Here is a 26,831-nt window from a genome sequence, read left to right as displayed (position 1 = left end):
ATGGTGGATGTTACAGAGCACCTGAATAACTTGAACAAACAGCTGCAAGGGCGCAACAAAGTTGTCACGCAGTATTATGACAGCATACGTTCTTTCAAGTTGAAACTGTCATTGTGGGAGACGCAACTTGCCGGTGGTGATGCAGCTCACTTCCCCTGTCTGAAAAATGTGTGCGCGACCCAACATGTGGCAGACATGAAGCGGTTCAAAGATAAAATAACGGGACTGTTACGGGAGTTTGAGCAACGCTTTCAGATTTATGTTTATATGTTTTTATGTTGATGTGCTATTGTTTTTAATTGATTTTATTTTATTTGTATATTTAACCTATTCTTGACTCTGTGGTTCTTGCACTTGTTTGGGGAACAGGATTTCATTATTTTTATCTACATTTCTGCCTGAGAAATGACACCCTGATATAGTTCTGTGATCTGTGATATACTTCTGTGAATCACTGAGGCATTGTGTGTTTGTGTGTTCTTTGTCCTCAGAACTTTCAAATAACTTGAGGTGTTTTATGATTAATAGTGATGTTGTGCTTTTGGACACTGTCCTCAGGCTCCAGCTTTATGTTTATATGTTTTTATGTTGATGTGCTATTGTTTTTAATTGATTTTATTTGTATATTTAACCAATTCTTGACTCTGTGGTTCTTGCACTTGTTTGGGGAACAGGATTTCATTATTTTTATCTATATTTCTGCCTGAGAAATGACACCCTGATATAGTTCTGTGATCTGTGATATACTTCTGTGAATCACTGAGGCATTGTGTGTTTGTGTGTTCTTTGTCCTCAGAACTTTCAAATAACTTGAGGTGTTTTATGATTAATAGTGATGTTGTGCTTTTGGACACTGTCCTCAGGCTCCAGCTTTATGTTTATATGTTTTTATGTTGATGTGCTATTGTTTTTAATTGATTTTATTTTATTTGTATATTTAACCTATTCTTGACTCTGTGGTTCTTGCACTTGTTTGGGGTACAGGATTTCATTATTTTTATCTACATTTCTGCCTGAGAAATGACACCCTGATATAGTTCTGTGATCTGTGAAACAGCTCTGTTAATCACTGAGGCATTGTGTGTTTGTGTGTTCTTTGTCCTCAGAACTTTCAAATAACTTGAGGTGTTTTATGATTAATAGTGATGTTGTGCTTTTGGACACTGTCCTCAGGCTCCAGCTTTATGTTTATATGTTTTTATGTTGATGTGCTATTGTTTTTAATTGTTTTTATTTTATTTGCATATTTAACATATTCTTGACTCTGTGGTTCTTGCACTTGTTTGGGGAACAGGATTTCATTATTTTTATCTACATTTCTGCCTGAGAAATGACACCCTGATATAGTTCTGTGATCTGTGAAACAGTTCTGTTAATCACTGAGGCATTGTGTGTTTGTGTGTTCTTTTTCTTTAGAATTTTCAAATAAACTTGACGTGTTTTATGATTAATAGTGATGTTGTGCTTGTACTATTTTGGACACACTGTCCTCAGGCTCCAGCTTTATGTTGTATGTTGATCGTATTAAAACAAAGAAAACAATCTGAAGTTGTTGTTTTTAAGTTATATATACCATGATTTTTCCGGTCCGGCCCACTTGGGAATATATTTTCCTCCATGTGGCCCCTGAGCTAAAATGAGTTTGACACCCCTGGTTTAAGCTATTAACTCCAAACCAACGCTGAGATGTTCAGACTGAACCTACTTACATTGATTGTCAAAATATTTTTTATTCTATATATATACACTTTTTGAACTATAACCATTTTAAATTAGCATAAAGTAACATGGGTTTGAATGAGAACCATAGGAATACAGATGTAGCTGTTCAAAAAAGTCCTGCTCCTTGGCCAATTAAGCTACAAGACCAACTTTAAAACATTCAGGCTATCATAACTTCAAATTCCTTAGAATCTTTATCAACTATAACTACACTGAACAAAAATAAACTCAACATGCAACAATTTCAAAGATTTTACTGAGTTACAGTTCATAGAAAGAAATCAGTCAATTGAAAAATTCATTAGGCTCTAATCTATGTATTTCACATGACCTGGAATACAGATATGAATCTGTTGGTCACAGATACCGCTAAAAAAAATGTAGTTGCGTGGATCAGAAAACCAGTCAGTATCTGGTGTGACCACCATTTGCGTCATGCAGCGTGACATCTCCTTCGCATAGAGTTGATCAGGCTGTTGGTCTGTGGAATGTTGTCCCACTCCTCTTCAATGGCTGTGCGAAGTTGCTGGATATTGGCGGGAACTGGAACGCTTTCGTACACGTCGATCCAGAGCATCTCAAACATGCTCAATGGGTGACATGTCTGGTGAGTATGCAGGCCATGGAAGAACTAGGAAACTTTCAGCTTCCAGGAATTGTGTACAGATCCTAGCGCCATGCATTATCATGCCGAAACATGAGGTTATGGCGGCGGATGAATGGCACAATGGGCCTCAGGATATCATCACGGCATCTCTGTGCATTCAAATTGCCATTGATTAAATACAGTCGTGTTCATTGTCCATAGCTTGTCTGCCCATACCATAACCCCACCGCCACGGGACACTCTGTTCACAACGTTGACATCAGCAAACCGCTCGCCCACACGACGCCATCTGCCCGGTACAGTTGAAACCGGGATTCATCCGTGAAGAGCACACTTCTCCAGCGTGCCAGTGGCCAACGAAGTTAAGCATTTGCCCACTGAAGTCGGTTACGACGCCAAATTGCAGTCAGGTTCAGACCCTGCTGAGGATGACGAGAACGCAGATGAGGTTCCGAGACGGTTTCTGACAGTTTGTGCAGAAATTCTTCGGTTGTGCAAACCCACAGTTTCATCAGATGTCCGGGTGGCTGGACTCAGACAATCCCGCAGGTGAAGAAGCCAGATGTGGAGGTCATGGGCTGGCGCGGTTACACGGTCGGCGGATGAGAGGCCGGTTGGACGTAATGCTAAATGCTCTAAAACGACCTTGGAGGTGGCTTATGGTAGAGAAATGAACATTCAATTATCTGGTAACAGCTCTGGTGGACATTCCTGCAGTCAGTATGCCAATTGCATGCTGCCTCAAAACTTGAGACATCTGTGGCATTGTGCTGTGAGAAAACTTCACATTTTAGAGTGGCCTTTTATCATCCTCAGGCCAAGGTGCACCTGTGTAATGATCATGCCGTTTAATCAGGTTCTTGATATGCAACACCTGTCAGGTGGATTGATTGTCGTGGCAAAGGAGAAATGCTCACTAACAGGGATGTAAACAAATTTGTGCACAACATTTGAGAGAAATAAGCTTTTTGTGCATTTGGACAATTTCTGGGATCTTTTATTTCACCTCATGAAACATGGGACCAACACTTTACATGTTGCGTTTATATTTGTGTTACATACATACCAACATTAGCATAAAATAACTCTAACCTTAACTCTTGAACTGTTCAAGCTAGACACCAAACCAACATGTTCAGGCTATCCTATCCACTGCCACAAAAAATACTTTCAAAGAGCTAAAGCTAGTCACAATTTTTCTTCATGGAAAATTACCATCTAGTTGATTGTATTCTCAGTCAATTTACCAGGTCAAATAATGAGTTGGTAATGGTAACAAGACAAGCAGACAGTTGTTTAAAAAAGAAAACATTTTCATTTCTGCTTAGGCCTTAATGAAATACATTTGTTTTCCGTCTGGGAATGTAAGGTTGCGTCCCAAATGGCACCCTATTCCCTACATAGGGCTCTGGTCAGAAGTAGTGTACTATGGGCCTTTGAAGGACTTTGCACAGCCATGAAGGATTTTCCGCCTTGAAAAACATAATATCAACATTGGCCATTTGCACATAATACCAACAGTCAGACAGTACAAAACCTTTCAGTAGAGAATCGATTCATCTGGTTTAGTCTTCTCTATGGGCCAAGCCTTTGGAAGGAAAGAAAATGCCATAAACCAAATATTTGTTGTTCAAAGTCACTCACACATAGATATCATCTACTGTATGATACAGTGTCTGATTCCAAACACAGAGAGACAGAGGGAGAGAGCTCAGTATCAGCATCTTATCCACTGTCACAGGTCTTCTGTAGTTGACATCACAGGGGCTAACAGAGACATTTATATTGCTCTTTAAATATTCGACATGACTTGACGTGTAGGTAGGCTATCAGAGGGTAAAATGTTGTCACAGGAACACGTTTGATCAGAACACCAGTCCCATGGGCTGCAGAGATCATGTGATACAACAACAACAAAATGTGCCTCCTGTCCTGACAAATATAACTTCTCTCCACACCAGACAATTCTGTCCAGTTTTTTTTTTCTCGTTTATTTTCATAAAGATTCTTCTCTTTTGTGTTTGTACAATGGACCAGGCCACATCGGCGGGGTCCCATAAGGATCAAAACAGTCCTACAGAGATAGACAGAGAGAGACAGAGATAACTCAAGAGGAGGGCAGGGGGTGGAGATGGTCACCTTTCTGCTCTAGATGAAGGCATGACCAAATCCACACACTGATCTAAACCCTCCCCCACCATTTGTCATCATTCTCCATTTCACTCACACCTCTCTTCCCCTACTCAGTTTCTATCAACACGTCTCTTTCCCCTACTCATTCTCTGCCACCTCGTTGCAATACCGCTCTCTCTCCCTCTCCTTCTCCCTCCCTCCGTCTCTCAGGAGTCTGAGTCAGATCCGTTGCTGCTCTCTCGGCTGATCTCGATCTGTAGCGAGGGCAGGTTGTCAAGCAGACTCTTCATCATCTTGTGGGTCTGCTGTTCCTTCTGTTTGACCAAGGCCCCCCACACCTTCTGCAGTGCAGAGTCGTTCTCCTCCTCAACGTCTTCTTCTCCTCCCCGCCCCCGTCCCCTCAACCTGGAGCTGGCTGATCCCGACCCCACTCCGCGACTGGAAGGCTTCCGCTTGGGAACGTCGCCCTTGCGGGAGGAGGGGCCGAGCCTGCTCCACAGACGACCTTGAGAAAGAGTGGGGGGGGATCAATATTAAAGCACTTTCTTTCAGTGTCTTTTTAACAAACCTACTGCATTATTGACTAATAGCAGTAGATGGGCATGTGCGTTTTTCTTCCTTACTTGATTTCCTGTCTTTGGACGAATCAGGGTAAAGGCCGTGGGCGTCTTGTTTGACAACGCCCAGTCGGCTGTGCACATCTGTGATTGGCTCTCGGGGAGGGGATGAGTCTCGGGAGGCGGAGTGTCGTCTCTCAGGAGAGCACGGCCTCTTCCCTAACCGCTGCCTCACATCTACACACACAACCCAGAACAGAACCAGGTTAAATACAACATACTCTACATACACAGTGTCCCAGTGTCAGGGAACAAGATTACATTGATTTTGCCTTTGTAAAGTGGAGGACAACTGACCTGTCGTTCCACTACTGGCCACAGGGTAGCGCTGTTTGTGCTGGGATAGGCTCCGTCTCTTCTCCTCCAACAGCTGCCTCACGTCCGTCACTTTCTCCACCGCAATGCTTTTGGTCTTGACCACCGATCCTCCACTTCCTTCTCCACCAATCCTGTTCCGGATGCCACTACCCCCCGAGCCGCTGTCACTCCGAACAGCAGAGTGTCTGAAGAACACATACAGGGAAAACACCAACTAATAATTTGCTACATTTACCTACATTAAAAAGGTCCACATTCTGCACACGCACACACAAAAGACACAGACACACACTGTAGGCTTCTGAGGTTGGTCATGGCCTTGTCAGAATACATGGTCACGTCACCCAGCACACACTCTCGTCCACCACACCCACTGACCGTATAGTCTTGAGGTTGGTCTCGACCTCGTCTGCGTACATGGTCATCTTCATGCTCTTCTTGGGGGAGGGGGTTGAGATCATCTTGAGCTCCAGGTCATAGTCCATCTCGTCTGAGTCTGACAAAACAGAGGGGGAAGACGAGGGCCTGCCCAAACGACTCCGCAGGGCCACCCCTGGGCCCCCTGCCCTCCCCCTCCCTCTCTCCCCCTTCTCCTTGTACTCCACTACCCTGTCGTCTGAGTCCATGTCCTCTTCCCCCTCTTCCTCATCCTCTTCTTCTTCCTCTATTGGTTCTTCTGGCAGGTTGACCAGGTCAGCTGGAGAGAAGGGGGGAGAGCAGAAAGAGGAGGGAGAGGATGGAGGAAAGAGAGGGGGAGGAAGTCAGATTAACACAGGGGATCTGTAAATGAACATTAGCACATGGCAGTTGGGCCTCGTCTGTAAACGTTTGTGTGTGCCTTGTCACCTACAGTGGGGAGAACAAGTATTTGATACACTGCCGATTTTGCAGGTTTTCCTACTTACAAAGCATGTAGAGGTCTGTAATTTTTATCATAGGTACACTTCAACTGTGAGAGACGGAATCTAAAACAAAAATCCAGAAAATCACATTGTATGATTTTTAAGTAATTAATTTGCATTTTATTGCATGACATAAGTATTTGATCACCTACCAACCAGTAAGAATTCCGGCTCTCACAGACATGTTAGTTTTTCTTCAAGAAGCCATCCTGTTCTCCACTCAATACCTGTATTAACTGCACCTGTTTGAACTCGTTACCTGTATAAAAGACACCTGTCCACACACTCAATCAAACAGACTCCAACCTCTCCACAATGGCCAAGACCAGAGAGCTGTGTAAGGACATCAGGGATAAAATTGTAGACCTGCACAAGGCTGGGATGGGCTACAAGACAATAGGCAAGCAGCTTGGTGAGAAGGCAACAACTGTTGGTGCAATTATTAGAAAATGGAAGAAGTTCAAGATGACGGTCAATCACTACGCCGTCATGGATTAAAATCCTGCAGCGCACGCAAGGTCCCCCTGCTCAAGCCAGCGCATGTCCAGGCCCGTCTGAAGTTTGCCAATGACCATCTGGATGATCCAGAGGAGGAATGGGAGAAAGTCATGTGGTCTGATGAGACAAAAATAGAGCTTTTTGATCTAAACTCCACTCGCCGTGTTTGGGGGAAGAAGAAGGATGAGTACAACCCCAAGAACACCATCCCAACCGTGAAGCATGGAGGTGGAAACATCATTCTTTGGGGATGCTTTTCTGCAAAGGGGACAGGACGACTGCACCGTATTGAGGGGAGGATGGATGGGGCCATGTATCGCGAGATCTTGGCCAACAACCTCCTTCCCTTAATAAGAGCATTGAAGATGGGTCGTGGCTGGGTCTTCCAGCATGACAACGACCCGAAACACACAGCCAGGGCAACTAAGGAGTGGCTCCGTAAGAAGCATCTCAAGGTCCTGGAGTGGCCTAGCCAGTCTCCAGACCTGAACCCAATAGAAAATCTTTGGAGGGAGCTGAAAGTCCGTATTGCCCAGTGACAGCCCCGAAACCTGAAGGATCTGGAGAAGGTCTGTATGGAGGAGTGGGCCAAAATCCCTGCTGCAGTGTGTGCAAACCTGGTCAAGACCTACAGGAAACGTATGATCTCTGTAATTGCAAACAAAGGTTTTTGTACCAAATATTAAGTTCTGCTTTTCTGATGTATCAAATACTTATGTCATGCAATAAAATGCAAATTAATTACTTAAAAATCATACAATGTGATTTTCTCTATTTTTGTTTTAGATTCCGTCTCTCACAGTTGAAGTGTACCTATGATAAAAATTACAGACCTCTACATGCTTTGTAAGTAGGAAAACCTGCAAAATCGGCAGTGTATCAAATACTTGTTCTCCCCACTAAGTATATTTAGGGTGATGCGTGAGTGTGTTCTTCCCAGGGTTGGTGTTTGTAGAGCACTGTATGTGTGTAGGGTGGTATGTGTGTAGGAAGGTGTGCGTCTGTGTGTGTACTTACCAGAGTGTCTGTGTGTGTAGGGCGGTGTCTGTCCCATGCTGTCCCCTATGAGGGGTTTCTTGCTCTTGCTCACAATTCTGCGTGTGTGATACCGTTTCTTCCTGCAGAAGGTGACATAGAAAGACATTAGCACCCACCCTCTACCTTTAACTTCTATCCTAACCATATCCCCTTAACCTTCTAGACCAGGGGTATTCAAATCTTACCCTACAAGGTCCGGAGTACTGCTGGTTTTCTGTTCTACCTGATAATTAATTGAACATACCTGGTGTCCCAGGTTTTTAAATCAGTCGCTGATTAGAGGGGAAGAATTAAAAAAGCAGTGGAACTGGCTTCGAGGTCCAGTTATGAATTCGGGGATTCTAGATTAACCAGCATGTCTTTTTTCTGATAGCAGGAAGGGGGTCAAAAGGGAAAAGAAACTGAAAAAGAAACAGATGAGAGAAGTAGAGAAAAGGAGTGAGAGGGGGGAATAAAAGGGTGAGAGAAAAGTGAAAGAAAGATGGGGGAGCAGAATGACTTCTTTTGTGTTCAAGCAGCGGATGATTAACATAGATGTTAGTAGTAATATACGACCTTGTTTTTTTCTGATAGAGGGAAGGTGCAGACAAAGATAAAGTGAAAGAAAGAAAGTGTCAGGAAATAGTGAGCAAAAAAAAGACCAAAGGAGGACAATGTACAACAGTGTAGCAGTTCCAGTCAGCCACGGTGGTGATGAGGGTCTGACTGTGTCTGGTGGCGGCTGCCATGATGGTTTAGCACACCACTGTCCCCCTGTATCGCCATGGAGACGCACCACAGTGTCAACTGGTGTGCCTATCCAGCATGTATGAATGAGTGTTTTTTTTATTTTTTTTTATTTCACCTTTATTTAACCGGGTAAACCAGTTGAGAACAAGTTCTCATTTACAACTGCGACCTGGCCAAGATAAAGCAAAGCAGTGCGATAAAAACAACAACACAGAGTTACATATGGGGTAAAACAAAACAAAGTCAAAAAAATACAGCAGAAATATATATATATATATATATATATATATATATGAGTGTTGTAGGGAAGCAGGTAGGTGTGTAGGGAAGCAAGTAGGTGTGTGTGTGTGTGGTTACCAGGAGTTGCTGAGGATGCCCCTCATGCCTCCGTAGTTGGGGTTGCCGTACTTCATGTAAAATCTACTCTTCCTCGCAGCACCCAGCTCCTTCTTATCATCTGAATGAAAAAGAGAGAAACATTGTGCCAGAATCCTAATCTTCCCACTCCTTCAGACGTCAAATACATATTCAAATTGTGAAGAAACTAATACTTGTGACTTGTTATGAGAGTTGCTAAATGTGTGTGTGTCTAGTTGTGTGTGTGTGTCTAGTTGTGTGTTTGTGTGTGTCTAGTTGTGTGTGTGTGTGTGTGTGTCTGTGTGTCTAGTTGTGTGTGTGTGTGTGTGTGTGTGTGTGTCTGTGTGTCTAGTTGTGTGTGTCTGTGTGTGTGTGTGTGTGTGTGTGTCTGTGTGTCTAGTTGTGTGTGTGTGTGTGTGTGTGTGTGTGTGTGTGTGTCTAGTTGTGTGTGTGTGTGTGTGTGTGTGTGTGTGTGTGTCTAGTTGTGTGTGTGTCTAGTGGTGTGTGTGTGTGTGTGTGTGTGTGTGTGTGTGTCTGTGTCTAGTTGTGTGTGTGTGTCTAGTTGTGTGTGTGTGTGTGTAGTTGTGTGTGTGTGTCTAGTTGTGTGTGTGTGTCTAGTTGTGTGTGTGTGTCTAGTTGTGTGTGTGTGTGTGTGTGTGTCTAGTTGTGTGTGTGTCTAGTGGTGAGTGTGTGTGTGTGTGTGTGTGTATGTGTGTGTGTGTGTGTGTGTGTGTGTAGTTGTGTGTGTCTGTGTCTAGTGGTGTGTGTGTCTAGTGTGTGTGTGTGTGTGTGTGTGTGTGTGTGTGTGTGTGTGTGTGTGTGTGTGTGTGTGTCTAGTGGGTGTGTGTGTGTGTGTGTGTGTGTCTAGTGGTGTGTGTGTGTGTGTGTGTGTGTCTAGTGGTGTGTGTGTGTGTGTGTCTAGTGATGTGTGTGTGTGTGTGTGTGTGTGTCTAGTTGTGTGTGTGTGTGTGTGTGTGTGTCTAGTTGTGTGTGTGTCTAGTTGTGTGTGTGTCTAGTTGTGTGTGTCTAGTTGTGTGTGTGTCTAGTTGTGTGTGTGTCTAGTTGTGTGTGTGTGTGTGTGTGTGTGTGTCTAGTGGTGTGTGTCTCACCGTGAGTGGCAAACCTCAGGAAGAGTCGGTTGCCCTTGAAGGGTTTGGTGGCTGGACGTAGGTCGTTCCGGAGCAGTGACTCACTCTCTGTCTGGGATAGCAGGATCACCTGACACACACAGGTAAATAACATGCAGCGTTTCCACATAAACACAGGTTACTAATATGCAACGTTTACCACACACACGGTCTCGCATACAGTTTTACCTGGGTGGTCTCAGGTTCTGTTTTCCTCGCCGTCTCTCCCTCACTGGCTTTTCCCTCACTCTCCTCACTGTTCTTCTCTTTCACCATCTCTTTTTCCTCCACCTCTCCTTCCTCGTCATCATCATCATCCGAACCTCGTTGTCTGCGAGCTGAGACAGAATGGCAAGCAAATTTAAGTGACAAAACACATCAAGGACATGCCTCATACGACTGACAACACACACTGACCACACAAGCGCCACATCGCAGTTCTGACCATCAACACAGTATTTATTATCCACTATATCTGATCATAAAACAAAGACTGAACATTGGAACAAGGACACACCCACTGGACAGTACATGGATAAGCGCACACACTTCTAACATTACCTGCACACTCACCCTTACTCTCCTGGGTGGGATCACCAGGTTCTTTGGTGCCGTCTGTCTCTTTGGTAAGCACCTCTGGGTCAGGCATGTGGCTGATGTTGATCAGAGCCCGGGTGGAAGTGATATCATCCAGCCACACCACGTTACCTAGGAAACAATATTGAATGACACGTTAAAACAGGCCATTTATTGTCAGTTGCCGCTGTGTGTGTTACTCACAGGAGGTGTCGTCGATCCACTCAATGTGTGCTGGAGGGTGCTCCTTAAAGTAGCAAAACACATCCTGGGTGCTCATATCATCCACACCCGCCACGTGCAACGCCTCCAGACGCAAGTTAGGGATGGCTGAGAAAGGGAGAGTGTATTCAGTGTGTGCATAGGTGTGAAAGTGATAAAAAGCCGGGTAAGTCTGTACCTTTCTCCATCTTGTCTCTATCCAGCACTGTGTGTGTATGTACCTTTCTTCATGGTGTCTCTGTCTAACGCCACATTCATCTGGGCTAGGTTGGCCTCTGCACGGAAGTGGAACCTTTCTGCCCTCTTCTCCTTCCTCTCAATCGCCTCCTAGAAACACACACACACACACACACACACACAAAGACAACAGAGGCATGGTTAAGGCAAGATGCGTTATGGCAGTTAACGTTTGACTGTTGGTTTACCCTCCCATCTTTGAATGATGGAACTAGTATTGGGGCGGCAGGTAGCTTAGTGGTTAAGAGCGTTGTGCCAGTAACCGAAAGGACGCTGGTTCTAATCCCCGAGCCGACTAGGTGAAAAATCTGTCGATGTGCCCTTGAGCAAGACACTTAACCCTAATTGCTGTTGTAAGTCGCTCTGGATAAGAGCGTCTGCTAAATTACAAAAATGTAAAAATGTATTAATGCGAATGTTTGCCAAATCACTTTCAAGTGTGGTTATGTAACAAGTATCAAATTTCATGTTGCATAATTACACAAAATCTGAATAGTTCCATGCCTGATATTGGTGTACATTCCTTATGTTGTTGTACGTGCCCTTTAATGTCGCACACTTCCTTTTTTTATTCCCCCATATAAACATCACCTGCCCCCCTTACCTCATCCCTGTCTATTGTACCCATGTGGAAGAGGTAGGTTACTGTAAAATTGTCCCATCAAAATCATAATCAATCCTATGTTAAGACACTTATAAAAAAGGAGTGTATATGGTCACTGACAGTGCATTATAAAATGGTCTCCCACCATTATTATGATATGTATGCATTTCAGTCATTTATTAACTTATCTTGTAATGTGTCCCTACTGTACACGTTAGCTAGCTACTCTACTTCTACTGTAGGCTATATGTCTTCATTGGGCTAGCATGGCTATTCATTTCCCCTTTTGCTGTGAATGTGTACTTTGCAGAGGAGTTGGTGTATAAGGACAGCACAGCATTTGGAAGTTCTCTCTGGCATTATCAGGTATGTCATGTGTTTTTGTTTGTTGAACTATTTTGACGATATTTTACTGTCAGCTATGTTCGCAAGCGCATGTCACATACTGTATTTAAAACATGGCTGTCATTGAGAATGTTGGCTAGCCTTGGCCTATAGGTTATATTTAAAACGTCATACTTTATACTTGCATTATATTGTACTGTTACGTGAAATGAGACTTATATTGGGCCCCGTCTGCTGTACCCATGTGGAAGAGAGGAGTTGGTATATAAGGGCAGCACAGCATGTTTATGGACGTTTTTCCTGTAATTATCAGAAAATAAAACAGACCGATCCTCTGGTCATCTGTTCGCCGCTCAAAATGCAACGCAGAGGCAATCTACACCGGTCACACTTGGTGCCGTGTCCATTCAGATCTACAAGATCATCGCTGGCATAATCGCCGGGTTGCTCCATCATCACCGGACTCTCCTCTCTCTGCGTTCCGCTGTGTGTTCAGAGGTACAGCGCATTTAGGCACGAAGCAGAGACATTCAGTACTTTGTTTGGTGTTTACTAACACATTCTAAAAGAAAGTTATTGATCTACTGTGTCAAGAGATTTTTATCACTGTAGATCTTTTTTTTCTCATGTTTTGAAGACATTCTCAGTTTCATTCTGGATGTTTATGCATGTGAATACCAAGTATTTCATTTCTGATCTGTAAATTGTATTGGGTATTTTTATTCCAGTTGCTCCAATGATGGCCCAAGTTTTTATTTCTACTGGTCTTTGCATTTGGATAGGCATAGAGCCCTACAGTGGAGGTGTCATAATACCCATATCAAAATCAACTGTTCAGAGGAGACAGCGTGAATCAGGCCTTCTTGGTCGAATTGCTGCAAAGAACCACTACTAAAGGACACCAATAAGAAGAAGAGACTTGCTTGGGCCAAGAAACATGAGCAATGGACATTAGACCGGTGAAAATCTATCCTTTGGTCTGATGAGTCCAGATTTGAGATTTTTGGTTCCAACCGCCGTGTCTTTGTGAGATGCAGAGTAGGTGAGATCTCTGCATGTGTGGTTCCAATTTGTAAGTCGCTCTGGATAAGAGCGTCTGCTAAATGACTTAAATGTAAATGTTCCCACCATGGAGCATTGAGGAGGAGGTGTGATGGTGTGGGAGTGATTTGCTGGTGACACTGTCAGTGATTTATTTAGAATTCAAGGCACACTTAACCAGCATGCCTACCACAGCATTCTGCAGCAATACGCCATCCCATCTGGTTTGCGCTTAGTGGGACTATCATTTGTTTTTCAACAGGACAATGACCCAAAACACACCTCCAGGCTGTGTAAGGGCTATTTGACTAAGAAGGAGAGTGATGGAGTGCTGCATCAGATGACCTGGCCTCCACAATCACCCAAACTCAACCCAATTGAGATGGTTTGGGATGAGTTGGGCCGCAGAGTGAAGGAAAAGCAGCCAACAAGTGCTCAGCATATGTGGGAACTCCTTCAAGACTGTTGGAAAAGCATTCCAGCTGAAGCTGGTTGAGAGAATGCCAAGAGTGTGCAAAGCTGTCATCAAGGCAAAGGGTGGCTACTTCGAAGAATCTCAAATATATTTTCATTTGTTTAACAGTTTTTTGGTTCCTACATGATTCCATGTGTGTTATTTCATAGTTTTGACGTCGTCACTATTATTTTATCATGTAGAAATTAGTAGAAAAATAGTAGAAATAAAGAAAAACCCTTGAATGAGTAGGTGTCCAAACTTTTGACTGGTACTGTGTGTGGGTGTGTGTGTGTGTGTGTGTGTGTGTGTGTACGTACACACACGCATGTGTATAGAGTGCATTCAACCTTTTCCACATTTTGTTACGTTACAACTTATTCTAAAATTGATTAAATTAGAACTGTTCACAGACCATAATGACAAAGCGAAAACAAGTTTAGAAAATGTTGCACATTTATTAAACATAAAAAACAGACATACCTTATTTACGTAAGTATTCAGACCCAGGTGCATCCTGTTTCCATTGATCATCCTTGAGATGTTTCTACAACTTGATTGGAGTCCACATGTGGTAAATGCAATTGATTGGACATGATTTTGAAAGACACACACCTGTCTATATAAGGGCTCACAGTTTACAGTGCATGTCAGAGCAAAAACCAAGCCATGAGGTCGAAGGAATTGTCCGTAGAGCTCCGAGACAGGATTGGGAAAGGGTACCAAAAATGTCTGCAGTGTTTTGGTATTTTATTAGGATCCCCATTAGCTGTTGCAAAAGCAGCAGCTATTCTTCCTGGGGTCCACACAAAACATGACATAATACAGAACATTCATAGACAAGAACAGCTCAAGGACAGAACTACATGGTGGGGTAAGTGTGTGTGTGTGTCAGAGCTGTGTAATTTAGTCTCCTCAACTTGTTCAACAGCCACACCATTCATTACCAGATTCAGCTGAGGTCTAGAACATACGGAAGGATTTGTCCCAAATACAATGCTCTTAGTTTTAGAGATGTTCAGGACCAGTTTATTTGTGGCCACCGATTCCAAAACAGACTGCAACTCTTTGTTAAGGGTTTCAGTGACTTCATTAGCTGTGGTTGCTGATGCGTATATGGTTATTAAATCACATCAGACCAACATAATTTTTTTTTCCATCATCCACATATGAGTCACAGCAAAATCTTTTGTATGATCTCTTATACACTATTTTAGGCCCAGCTGTTGGAACTTTGGCTTTCCTGGATATAGCCACTATATTGTGATCACTGTATCCAATTGGTACGGATACAGCTTTAGAACAAAGTTCTACAGTATTAGTAAAAATGTGATCGATACATGTGGATGATCTTGTTCCTGTAGTTTTTGTAAACACCCTGGTAGGTTGATTAATAACCTGAACCAGATTACAGGCACTGGTTACAGTAAGAAGCTTCCTCTTGAGCGGACAGCTTGATGAAAACCAGTCAATATTCAGGTACCCAAGAAAGTACACCTCTCTGTTTACATCACATACACTTATTATTTAAATATTAACTGTTCGCACTTGGTGGCCTATAGCAACACCCCAAAAGTAAAGGCTTTAGATGCGGCAAGTGAACCTGCAACCACAACACTTCAATTACACTTGACTTAAGATCTTCTCTAAGCATTACAGGGATATGGCTCTGAATATATACAGCAACACCACTCCCATAAGCATTTCTGTCTCTTCTATAGATGTTATATTCTTGTATTGCTACTGCTGTATCATCAACTTAATTATCTAAGTGAGTCTTAGAAATGGCTAATATAAGAATGGTATCTGATGTTAGCAAGTTATTGATTTCTTGAACCTTATTTCTAAAGGCTACATATATTAATATGGGCTATTTTCAGCCCTTTCCTGGGTAGCTTATCAGCGATAGACATAAGTGGAAAGAGCAAACAAAGAAAGAGAAAAAAATATATACATTCAGCAGTCCATTAATCAATTGGGGGGTGTGTGTGTGTGTGTGTGTGCGCGCTGCGGGGTTGAAGCTACGAACCCATAGGCTTGGCGCTCTCATTCCTTCCAGGTTTCTGAGAGGGAGGGTGGATGATGAGCCTGTCATAGCGGATGTAAGAAATGTCCCCACGCGCTCTGGCAGCTTTCATGGCTGAGATAAGTTATTTCCTCTTCTGGCGCACAGCTTCAGGATAGTCCTCATTGAGAAAGATATACGTTCCTCTCAAGTTGTTGTCTCTTTTCAGAACAGCTAACTTGTCCTTGAACCTCAGGAACTTGACCACTATCGGCCTGGGACTGTCACATGGGCCGGTGGTGGGTTTTCCAGTCCTGTGGGTGCGCTCCACCTCAAACTTCCTGTGGTCCATCTTCAATTTCTCAGAGATAATTTCCCTCACTTTGTCCTCAGACTCCGTCCAGGTCTCATGTGGAGATTCTGCAATTCCGTCCACAACCATGTTGTTACGCCTTGATTGTCCCTCGTGATTTATCCGTCATTGTTATCATGGATTCACAGACAGAACTGAGGTCCTCTCTCAATGACTTACAGATTGATGTAATCTTGCCGTTCTCCTGTTTCAACTCATCGAGCTGACCCTGGGAGAACTGCAAACTGTTCTTTAGGTCCTGGACCTCTCTGGTCAGGTTGTCCATTATTTTATTAGTCGAATCCACCAGTATTTGGACAAAGCACTTGAAGCTATTTTCTTGTTGTTGTAACAACTGCTTGTAGAACTATTTTTGTTTTGTCCTCAACAATGGTACTCCCGCCGGCTTTGGTCTTTGTCATGGTAGCTAGCAACGTAGGTTACACTGTTACTCCCCGTAGTTCAAGACAGGGCAGGTAACAGGGAAGATTGAAAACAGCAAACCGCAGGGATGTAGAATCCACAAACCCGGGACAATCTGCGGTCCCAGCCACAACGGCTAACGGCGTCGCGGGCTGCGTTCAAGCCCTCAAGAAAACCCTGCTAGCTTGATATGCTGCTAACTAGCAGCTAGGCTAGCTGCAACGCCAAATAGCTCCTCAGACCAGTCCTTGTTCGGCAGGATCACTGGACAGAGAATAGCAATCCCAGCAACCGATGCCAACTGTGTCGCGGGATGGTCCACAAGAACACAGCGGCCTTCATCATTCTTAAAATGGAATAAGTTTGGAACCACCAAGACTCTTCCTAGAGCTGGCCGCCCGGCCAAATTGAGCAATCGGGGGAGAAGGGCCTTGGTCAGGGAGGTGACCAAGAACCCGATGGGCACTCTGACAGAGCTCCAGAGTTCCTCTGTGGAGATGGGAGAACCTTCTAGAAGGACAACCATCTCTGTAGCACTCCACCAATCAGGCCTTTATGGTAGAGTGGACAGACGGAAGCCACTCCTCGATAACAGGCACATGACTGCCTGCTTGGAATTTGCCAAAAGGCACCTAAAGGACTCTGACCATGAGAAACAAGATTCTCTGGTCTGATGAAACCAAGATTGAACTCTTTGGCCTGAATGCCAAGCGTCACATCTGGTGGAAACCTGGCACCATCCCAACGGTGAAGCATGGAGGTGACAGCATCATGCTGTGGGGATGTTTTTCAGTGGCAGGGACTGGGAGACTAGTCAGGATCAAGGGAAAAACGAATGGAGCAAAGTACAGAGAGATCCTTATGATAACCTGCTCCAGAGTGCTCAGGACCTCAGACTGGGGCGGAGGTTCACCTTCCAACAGGACAACGACCCTAAGCACACAGCCAAGACAATGCAAGAGTGACTTCGGGACAAGTGTCTGAATGTCCTTGAATGGCCCAGCCAGAGCCCGAACGCGATCTAACATCTCTGGAGAGACCCGAAAATAGCTGCGCAATGACGCTCATATATATACGTATTCTGAGAAATGTTCAGAGTGGTCCCTTTATGGATCATTTGAGGTATAAGGTTAAAGCATTGTACGGGACTTGACTTACCTTTAACCAATAAAACTATAAATAGAACCAAAGAATGTTGAACATGATTTTCTGTTAAATAAACTTAAGGTTACAATTTATTGTTCTCCAGATGGAGTTTTCGTTGATATCCCAAATGATGACGTTCTAAACCAATTTGTGAGTATGCAAAATGGAGACTGCATCGGTTTCCCTGTCTATGCGGTCTCAGGTGCCAGACCTATTACGGACGGAGTGCGCCATCTACTGGGGACTGAGACAGTGCCAACCCAGTTAATAAATATTGATCCCTCCAAAGCATTACACATGAATCTTAAAATATACATTTAATAAATATTAAAGCAGAAAGTGAATATCCAACAGAGATTGGTAATAAAAATAGAGTAATTTTTTGAAGGTATACTAAAATGAAAACAATGCCATCCAATATGGAGAAAGTTATGTTTGTTTCAATTTAAACCTTGCAATAGGGGGAAAAGCAGAATGTTGTTTGAGAGTGATCCGTGGGTATTTGTAGTAGATTGAGAAGGTCTTCCTATTGGGAAGAAGGGAGTCCTAGTTGAAGGAAATTGATATGAAAGTAACAAATTGAATGGTAATTGGCTTTCAGATAGCATTCTAATAATGCAATATCTTAGTAATTTGAAGAAGATTGAGCATTGAGACTGATATTAAATTAGAGGGCACTCACTCTTAAAGGCCTGGTCCACTGCTCTTGTGTTTAAGTAATCTGTTGTTTGGGTTAGAGATAAGCTTGCTGTGGAACAATAGATAGCCGCCACCACACACTGAACTCTTACAGGCTGTAAGAGAGAGAGTAGGGAAATTGGGAACGGTTCGTACAGAATTGCGCCTCATTAGCTCCTTGTTATGGATGTATCCAAATAAATGTCACTAAAAAAACAGCTTAAACAAATGCAGCTACTGTTGTTATTCTGTCTGCACTGTTTGACATGACTGTAAGTTAGCTGTAGTTGGGTAGCTAACAAGCAAGCGATAAGAACGTTGCCAGCCAGTATGGCAATGGAACATTTAGAACGAACGACTGGGTCACGTCCATGGATACAGAACAAAAACACTGAACGACTGAGTTGCGTCTCTGGCAACCGAACCGATAGAACGAACAACCAGCCGGCTTGGGAAGCAACCCTAGATTTGCATCTGGACTATATATTGTGGAAGGATGAAATTAAATCAAAATAACAATGAAAATGTCAATAATTATTTGAATATGTTGGTAACCTGTTGTATAAAAGTGATAATGCCCTCGAAGCCGGTGTTTGGAGGATATATTGGCATGGTTTGCCAGCTCAAGACAAAGCCTTGTGCCTAACAACACCCGTGCCAATATATCCTCCAAACACCGGCTTCGAGGGCAAATTTCACTTAAACATTTACATTTTCATTTTTACATTTTAGTCATTTAGCAGACGCTCTTATCCAGAGCGACTTACAGTTAGTGCATACTTTACAATTTTTTATTTTTTTTTCATACCCCCCGTGGGAATCGAACCCACAACCCTGGAGTTTGAAAACGTCATGCTCTACGAACTGAGCTAAATCCCCTGCCGGCCATTCCCTCCCCTACCCTAGACGACGCTGGGCCAATTGTGCGCCGCCCCATGGGTCTCCCGGTCACGGCCTGCTACGACAGAGCCTGGATTCGAACCAGGATCTCTAGTGGCACAGCTAGCACTGCGATGCAGTGCCTTAGACCACTGCGCCACTCGGGAGCCCTACCAGCACATGTTCGACCTTGCCGTGTCATTGAAAGCAGGTGGCAGACCTATTTTGTTTCTACAGGAATCTACATTTGAAGGCCTGGTACAAGCAAAACGTCACTCCAACTACAGACACCATTGTTTCAGGTCAGGCCGTTTCTGTGCCCTCAAAAACACATTTTAAGCCCAAGTCCACCTTTTGACCCATTGTCCAGAATGCCACACTAAATACATTTGCCAAGAAGGTGAATTTTGATGTGGAGAATCTGTTTAAGGGTAAAACTGTCTGCAACCAAACACAATGTAACCTTTCTAAGATAGAGGGATGCAGTTGAATATGGACGGATTGTGGTAAAAAAAAAAAAGAAAATACACAAAAAAAAGAAAATACAAAAAAGGAGGCACTACAGTAGTGTGGAGTGAAGACAAATGTGACAGAAGCCTACCGTCAATTAGACAATGAATTCTACCAATCTCTTACTTTCAACCCTACAGAGGACCTCAAAACTGAATTGAAAGGGATCCTTCACCGAAGCTAAGAAGAATGGCTACATTTCAGACAATGAGTTCAAATGTATTTTCAATGGCAGTCCGTGTATGGCTTCTTTTTATCTTCTTCCAAAAGTCCCCCCCCCCCCCGGCAGACCAGTAATTGGTGGTAATGAAAGTCTGACAGAACCCATCTCCAAGTACATTGATTACTTTATTAAGCCTTTACTGCCTTCACTCCAAGCCTATCTTCAAGATACCACAGATGTGTTGAACAAAATTAAGGAATTGAACAATATAGGTACAGCTTTTTAGTCACCATGGATGTGGAGTCTTTATACACCACCATTGATCATGAACAAGGATTGGCAGCTATGCAACATTTCTTGAGTACACGGCCTGAGACAAATGCCTCCCACAGAATTCAAGTCTGTATTTTTATCATAGGTACACTTCAACTGTGAGAGACGGAATCTAAAACAAAAATCCAGAAAATCACATTGTATGATTTTTAAGTAATTAATTTGCATTTTATTGCATGACATACGTATTTGATCACCTACCAACCAGTAAGAATTCCAGCTCTCACAGACCTGTTAGTTTTTCTTCAAGAAGCCCTCCTGTTCTCCACTCATTATCTGTATTAACTGCACCTGTTTGAACTCATTACCTGTATAAAAGACACCTGTCCACACACTCAATCAAACAGACTCCAACCTCTCCACAATGGCCAAGACCAGAGAGCTGTGTAAGGACATCAAGGATAAAATTGTAGACCTGCACAAGGCTGGGATGGGCTACAGGACAATAGGCAAGCAGCTTGGTGAGAAGGCAACAACTGTTGGCGCAATTATTAGAAAATGGAAGAAGTTCAAGATGACGGTCAATCACCCTCGGTCTGGGGCTCCATGCAAGATCTCACCTAGTGGGGCATCAATGATCATGAGGAAGGTGAGGGATCAGCCCAGAACTACATGGCAGGACATGGTCAATGACCTGAAGAGAGCTGGGACGACAGTCTCAAAGAAAACCATTAGTAACACACTACGCCATCATGGATTAAAATCCTGCAGCACACGCAAGGTCCCCCTGCTCAAGCCAGCGCATGTCCAGGCCCGTCTGACGTTTGCCAATGACCATCTGGATGATCCAGAGGAGGAATGGGAGAAGGTCATGTGGTCTGATGAGACAAAAATAGCTTTTTGGTCTAAACTCCACTCGCCGTGTTTGGAGGAAGAAGGATGAGTACAACCCCAAGAACACCATCCCAACCGTGAAGCATGGAAGTGGAAACATTATTCTTTCGGGATGCTTTTCTGCAAAGGGGACAGGACGACTGCACCGTATTGAGGAGAGGATGGATGGGGCCATGTATCGCGAGATCTTGGCCAACAACCTCCTTCCCTCAGTAAGAGCATTGAAGATGGGTTGTGGCTGGGTCTTCCAGCATGACAACGACCCGAAACACACAGCCAGGGCAACTAAGGAGTGGCTCCGTAAGAAGCATCTCAAGGTCCTGGAGTGGCCTAGCCAGTCTCCAGACCTGAACCCAATAGAAAATCTTTGGAGGGAGCTGAAAGTCCGTATTGCCCAGCGACAGCCCCCGAAACCTGAAGGATCTGGAGAAGGTCTGTATGGAGGAGTGGGCCAAAATCCCTGCTGCAGTGTGTGCAAACCTGGTCAAGACCTACAGGAAACGTATGATCTCTGTAATTGCAAACAAAGGTTTCTGTACCAAATATTAAGTTCTGCTTTTCTGATGTATCAAATACTTATGTCATGCAATAAAATGCAAATTAATTACTTAAAAATCATACAATGTGATTTTCTGGATTTTTGTTTTAGATTCCATCTCTCACAGTTGAAGTGTACCTATGATAAAAATTACAGACCTCTACATGCTTTGTAAGTAGGAAAACCTGCATAATCGGCAGTGTATCAAATACTTGTTCTCCCCACTGTAAATGGGAAAATGACTTCATTTTGGATTATTCTAAAAACCAGTTCCTTGACCAGATTATAATGGTGGGGACGCTATATGTTCTGGTCTGCCTTAGAAGTTGAACTTATTTCCTTCCACCAATACCTTAACAGCATTAACCCTAACATCAAACTAACTATGGAGTACAGCAAGGATAACATTCCTTTTTAGGACCTTGACATCAGTAAAAATGACAAAGGTTGTTTGCACACATCAATCTTTAGGAAGCCTACAGATGGGAATAACATTCTGAGGGCAGACAGCTTTCACCCCAAAAGGCTAAAAGAGAACATTCCATATGGCCAATTCCAAAGAGTCCGCAGAATTTGAGATCAAGAAATAGACTACAATGTCAAATCTGCTGAATTGGAGAATCGCTTCTTGAAATCGGGGTTACAGCGCTCAGATCCTGAAAGATGCAGGTATAAGGGCCGGACGACTTGACAGAGAGAACTTGTTGCAAAGGGGAGCGCCTCGTGATGCATCAGAGAGAGTGTACTTTGTTACAAAATACAGCACTGAAGCAGAGAACATTAAAAGAATCATTAAAAATAATTGGGGAATCATCCAAAGTGATACACTACACCACCAGGTCTTCCCAGAGCCACCAGTCATAAGCTTTAAGAGATGTCCTACCCTAAATGATAAATTAGTCCACAGCCATCTTCCTGGTGACTCTCAAAAAACGTGGCTAGCTCACAAACCCAAGGGATCTTTTAAATGCAACCAGTGCAACCATTGCAGAAATATTGTACAGAAAAAGTTGTTGACAAAGCTTCGAAAATTGAGTATCAAGTCAAGCATTTAATTAACTCCAAAACCACTCATGTCATCTACAGATTGGAATGTCCACAGTGCAAGGTGTTCTACATTGGACGGACAAAGAGATGCCTTCAAGACCGCTTAGCGGAACACAAGTATGCCATACGGGTAGGCAATGAAGACTACCCCATGGCAATGACATCTAGTGATAACTGTACTAATGCCAGGCAAATTTAGAAGTGAACATGACAATACAGATGTAATCATAGGTGACATAAAACCTATGTAGAAATGTAAGCGACTTAGGCTACATATGCAACAAACAATAGTCATTCATGGACCATTTGACAAAAATGAAGTGCTCAGGATCTTGGCCAACTGAAGTTAAGGTATGGGCTGCAGCAGATTGGTCGCAAATAGACATTTACACGTTTAATGTGTGTACATGGAACATCCACACAGGTTGTTTTCATGTCTCGTGATTTTCAAAGTAAGAGAAATGGAGCAATATACTTACATCATCAACATGAAAACCATTATGAGGTTGTGACGTGTGAAAGACAAAGATGATCACAGCTTGTGCAGCAAAGTGAGACAAAACAAATTGGTTTTCATAATGTAAGTGATGACAGTGTGAAAAAGACAAAAGCTGATAAACAAAAGGAAAGGTATTAAACTGATGCCAATGTAAGGGAAAATACAAAAGATACCCATAGGCAAAAATATCAGACAGACAAAAGAAAAACGTATCATGAACAGTGCAGATATCAAATCTAATTTTATTTGTCACATACAGTGAGGGAAAAAAGTATTTAGTCAGCCACCAATTGCGCAAGTTCTCCCACTTAAAAAGATGAGAGAGGCCTGTAATTTTCATCATAGGTACACGTCAACTATGACAGACAAAATGAGGGGAAAAAATCCAGAAAATCACATTGTAGGATTTTTAATGAATTTATTTGCAAATTATGGTGGAAAACAAGTATTTGGTCAATAACAAAAGTTTCTCAATACTTTGTTATATACCCTTTGTTGGCAATGACACAGGTCAAACGTTTTCTGTAAGTCTTCACAAGGTTTTCACACACTGTTGCTGATATTTTGGCCCATTCCTCCATGCAGATCTCCTCTAGAGCAGTGATGTTTTGGGGCTGTCGCTGGGCAACACGGACTTTCAACTCCCTCCAAAGATTTTCTATGGGGTTGAGATCTGGAGACTGGCTAGGCCACTCCAGGACCTTGAAATGCTTCTTACGAAGCCACTCCTTCGTTGCCCGGGCGGTGTGTTTGGGATCATTGTCATGCTGAAAGACCCAGCCACGTTTCATCTTCAATGCCCTTGCTGATGGAAGGAGGTTTTCACTCAAAATCTCACGATACATGGCCCCATTCATTCATTCCTTTACACGGATCAGTCGTCCTGGTCCCTTTGCAGAAAAACAGCCCCAAAGCATGATGTTTCCACCCCCATGCTTCACAGTAGTTATGGTGTTCTTTGGATGCAACTCAGCATTCTTTGTCCTCCAAACACGACGAGTTGAGTTTTTACCAAAAAGTTCTATTTTGGTTTCATCTGACCATATGACATTCTCCCAATCCTCTTCTGGATCATCCAAATGCACTCTAGCAAACTTCAGACGGGCCTGGACATGTACTGGCTTAAGCAGGGGGACACGTCTGGCACTGCAGGATTTGAATCCCTGGCGGCGTAGTGTGTTACTGATGGTAGGCTTTGTTACTTTGGTCCCAGCTCTCTGCAGGTCATTCACTAGGTCCCCCCGTGTGGTTTTGGGATTTTTGCTCACCCTTCTTGTGATCATTTTGACCCCACAGGGTGAGATCTTGCGTGGAGCCCCAGATCGAGGGAGATTATCAGTGGTCTTGTATGTCTTCCATTTCCTAATAATTGCTCCCACTGTTGATTTCTTCAAACCAAGCTGCTTACCTATTGCAGATTCAGTCTTCCCAGCCTGGTGCAGGTCTACAATTTTGTTTCTGGTGTCCTTTGACAGCTCTTTGGTCTTGGCCATAGTGGAGTTTGGAGTGTGACTGTTTGAGGTTGTGGACAGGTGTCTTTTATACTGATAACAAGTTCAAACAGGTGCCATTAATACAGGTAACGCGTGGAGGACAGAGGAGCCTCTTCAAGAAGAAGTTACAGGTCTGTGAGAGCCAGAAATCTTGCTTGTTTGTTGGTGACCAAATACTTATTTTCCACCATAATTTGCAAATAAATTCATTAAAAATCCTACAATGTGATTTTCTTTTCTCAATTTGTCTGTCATAGTTGACGTGTACCTATGATGAAAATTACAGGCCTCTCATCTTTTTAAGTGGGAGAACTTGCACAATTGGTGGCTGACTAAATACATTTTTTTCCCCACTGTATATATATTTTCTGTTGTATTTTTGACTTTATGTTTTGTTTACCCATATGTAACTCTGTGTTGTTTGTAAATCGCACTGCTTTGCTTCATCTTGGCCAGGTCGCAGTTGTAAATGAGAACTTGTTCTCAACTGGCTTACCTGGTTAAATAAAGGTGAAAATAAAAATATAAAAAATCAATGAGCTAGAACTATCCATTTGGTTTGCAGCTCAGTGAACCTGCGCAGCACTTGTTCAATTAGATGCCTACTAACGAACAGATTGATGCATATCAAATTACCCAGCAGCATTTAGAAACAAAAAATCGTAAAAAAAAAAAAAAAGGTTATTCTTAATTAAAAATATATATTCTGGCTGTTTAAATCGGCCACATCTTGAAGTGTACAGGGACATGCGTTTTGTTTAGGTTTTACACCTTTTTCTGAGAGAAAAAAAATATGATTAACCATGACCAGAAAATGTACGTTTGATGGCTATGCACCAGCCATCTCCAGCACTGTGAATCACTACCATATATACCCAGGCGAACAGTGCGCTCGCTCATGAAGTAGCCGTAATGTTGTTAATAATAAGTTACCTGAGGTAACCCGTCAAGGTTAACGCTGGCAGGTCTCGTTGCTCACAATGGCAAAGCTGGTATTGTGACATAGACAATGGGCTGGGAATAGAACGTTCGGAAGGCGAGTTAGTGCCACGGTGCTGAATAGAACTAATAGGAGCTGGCAGGGTGACAAATGCCCTAAAATAATGCCTGTTCTTTCGCGATTACTTCAACACTACGACAAAAAGCTGGGACATATGGCAATATAGTGAAATGCAATTAACTAGATTTTACCCGAAAAAAGCGTTAGAAATGTAATGTGTCCAGCCTAAAATTGGCAACATCTTGAAAACGAGGACAGGGACACGCGTTTTGTTAACACCTTATTCTGAAGAAAAATAATAATTGGGTAAACCATGAGCAGAACATTTTTCATTTTTCATGGGTCGTGGCCAACCATCTCTTGCACCGTGGATCACCACAACGTGTACCTGGGCGAACAGTGATATCGCTCACCAACTATCCGTAACCTTGTTCATATTAAGTTACCTGAGGTAAGACTTCAAGGTTTACGCGGGTAATACTCATTGATAACAATAGCGAAGCTGGCATTTTCACGCAAAACAATTGGCTGGGTATAGAAAGTTCGGAAGGTGAGATGGTGCCCAATAGAACTAATAGGAGCTGGCAGGGTGAAAAATGCCATAAAATAAGGCCTGCTTATAATACCATACGGTAATATTATGAAACTGGGCTCCATGGTGGATGCAATTCACTCGTTTTTAATCAGAAAATGTGTCCAGCCTAGTTCATAATAAATATGTAAAGTTAACGTTAGTTTGCTTACGCTCGAATCAACAAGTATAGCTCCTGTAGCTTGCTAGTTAGCTGCTAGCTAAAAACAGACAGGTACTTAAGGCGAAGATATTGACTAGTTACAGTGGCTAACGTTAGCTACCTGGCCATCTTGCTAGCGCATTGAGCTCCTCCAACCCAGACACTATTTGCAGGCCCCGAAGGTACGCGAGCCCGCGGTCTGGTGAAGCCTACTTCACTCACCGGCAACAGTTCATTCAAGGACCTGTTAACGGGGATGTCTTCCACCTCGAGTTCGCCCTCCTCCACAACCATCGGTTCAAATTCGCGGGCATCTCGGTCCGAGTCTGAATCCGATTCTGAGCGGTCTAGCTTTATCGACACCCTTGGGCTGCGCACTGCCGCCATAGTGCGAGCACTCGGTCCGCAACCGCTTTCGAAGCAGGAACTGATGCCCCGTTTACATCGTGACGTTTTTCACTACGACGTACGTAATCTTCACGGAGTCCTGCCCTGCCACTGAACGAAAAAGTGTAGCGTTTTTTATTTTTTATTAACCCTGTGAGTGTAGCGTTTATAACGCAAGATTCAGTTCTTCTTCTTCGGTGGGGTTTATCGGCGATTGGCATCCAACGTTATGGTGCATTACCCCCACCTACTGTACTGAGTGTGAGGACACCGTCTCTCGTCA

The 26,831-nt window shown here is 43.3% G+C and overlaps 1 protein-coding gene across 2 annotated transcripts; it reads right to left on the bottom strand.

Moving 5' to 3' along the window:
- Positions 1-3,310: 3,310 nt before the first annotated feature.
- On the bottom strand, positions 3,311-26,762 carry LOC121574128 (nuclear cap-binding protein subunit 3). 2 transcript variants are annotated; one of them, XM_041886735.1, is made up of 12 exons: positions 26,384-26,762; positions 11,068-11,173; positions 10,829-10,954; positions 10,610-10,756; positions 10,238-10,386; positions 10,031-10,139; positions 8,922-9,021; positions 7,815-7,915; positions 5,776-6,094; positions 5,377-5,582; positions 5,086-5,256; positions 3,311-4,967 (listed from the first exon to the last, which is right to left on the bottom strand). In XM_041886735.1, exons 1-12 carry the CDS (start codon positions 26,546-26,548, stop codon positions 4,669-4,671), a joined length of 1,998 nt encoding a protein of 665 aa, XP_041742669.1. In that variant the 5' UTR covers positions 26,549-26,762; the 3' UTR covers positions 3,311-4,668. The 2 variants fall into 2 exon arrangements, with proteins under 2 accessions (XP_041742669.1, XP_041742671.1); XM_041886737.2 differs by having other exon boundaries at positions 10,622-10,756; positions 26,384-26,761.
- Between the last annotated feature and the right edge of the window lie 69 nt (positions 26,763-26,831).

Source organism: Coregonus clupeaformis, chromosome 9 (genome assembly GCF_020615455.1).
Source record: "Coregonus clupeaformis isolate EN_2021a chromosome 9, ASM2061545v1, whole genome shotgun sequence".
Taxonomy (NCBI): Eukaryota; Metazoa; Chordata; class Actinopteri; order Salmoniformes; family Salmonidae; genus Coregonus; species Coregonus clupeaformis.
The sequence above is the reverse complement of the archived record's forward strand: the minus strand, read 5'-3'. Positions and strand labels throughout refer to the sequence as shown.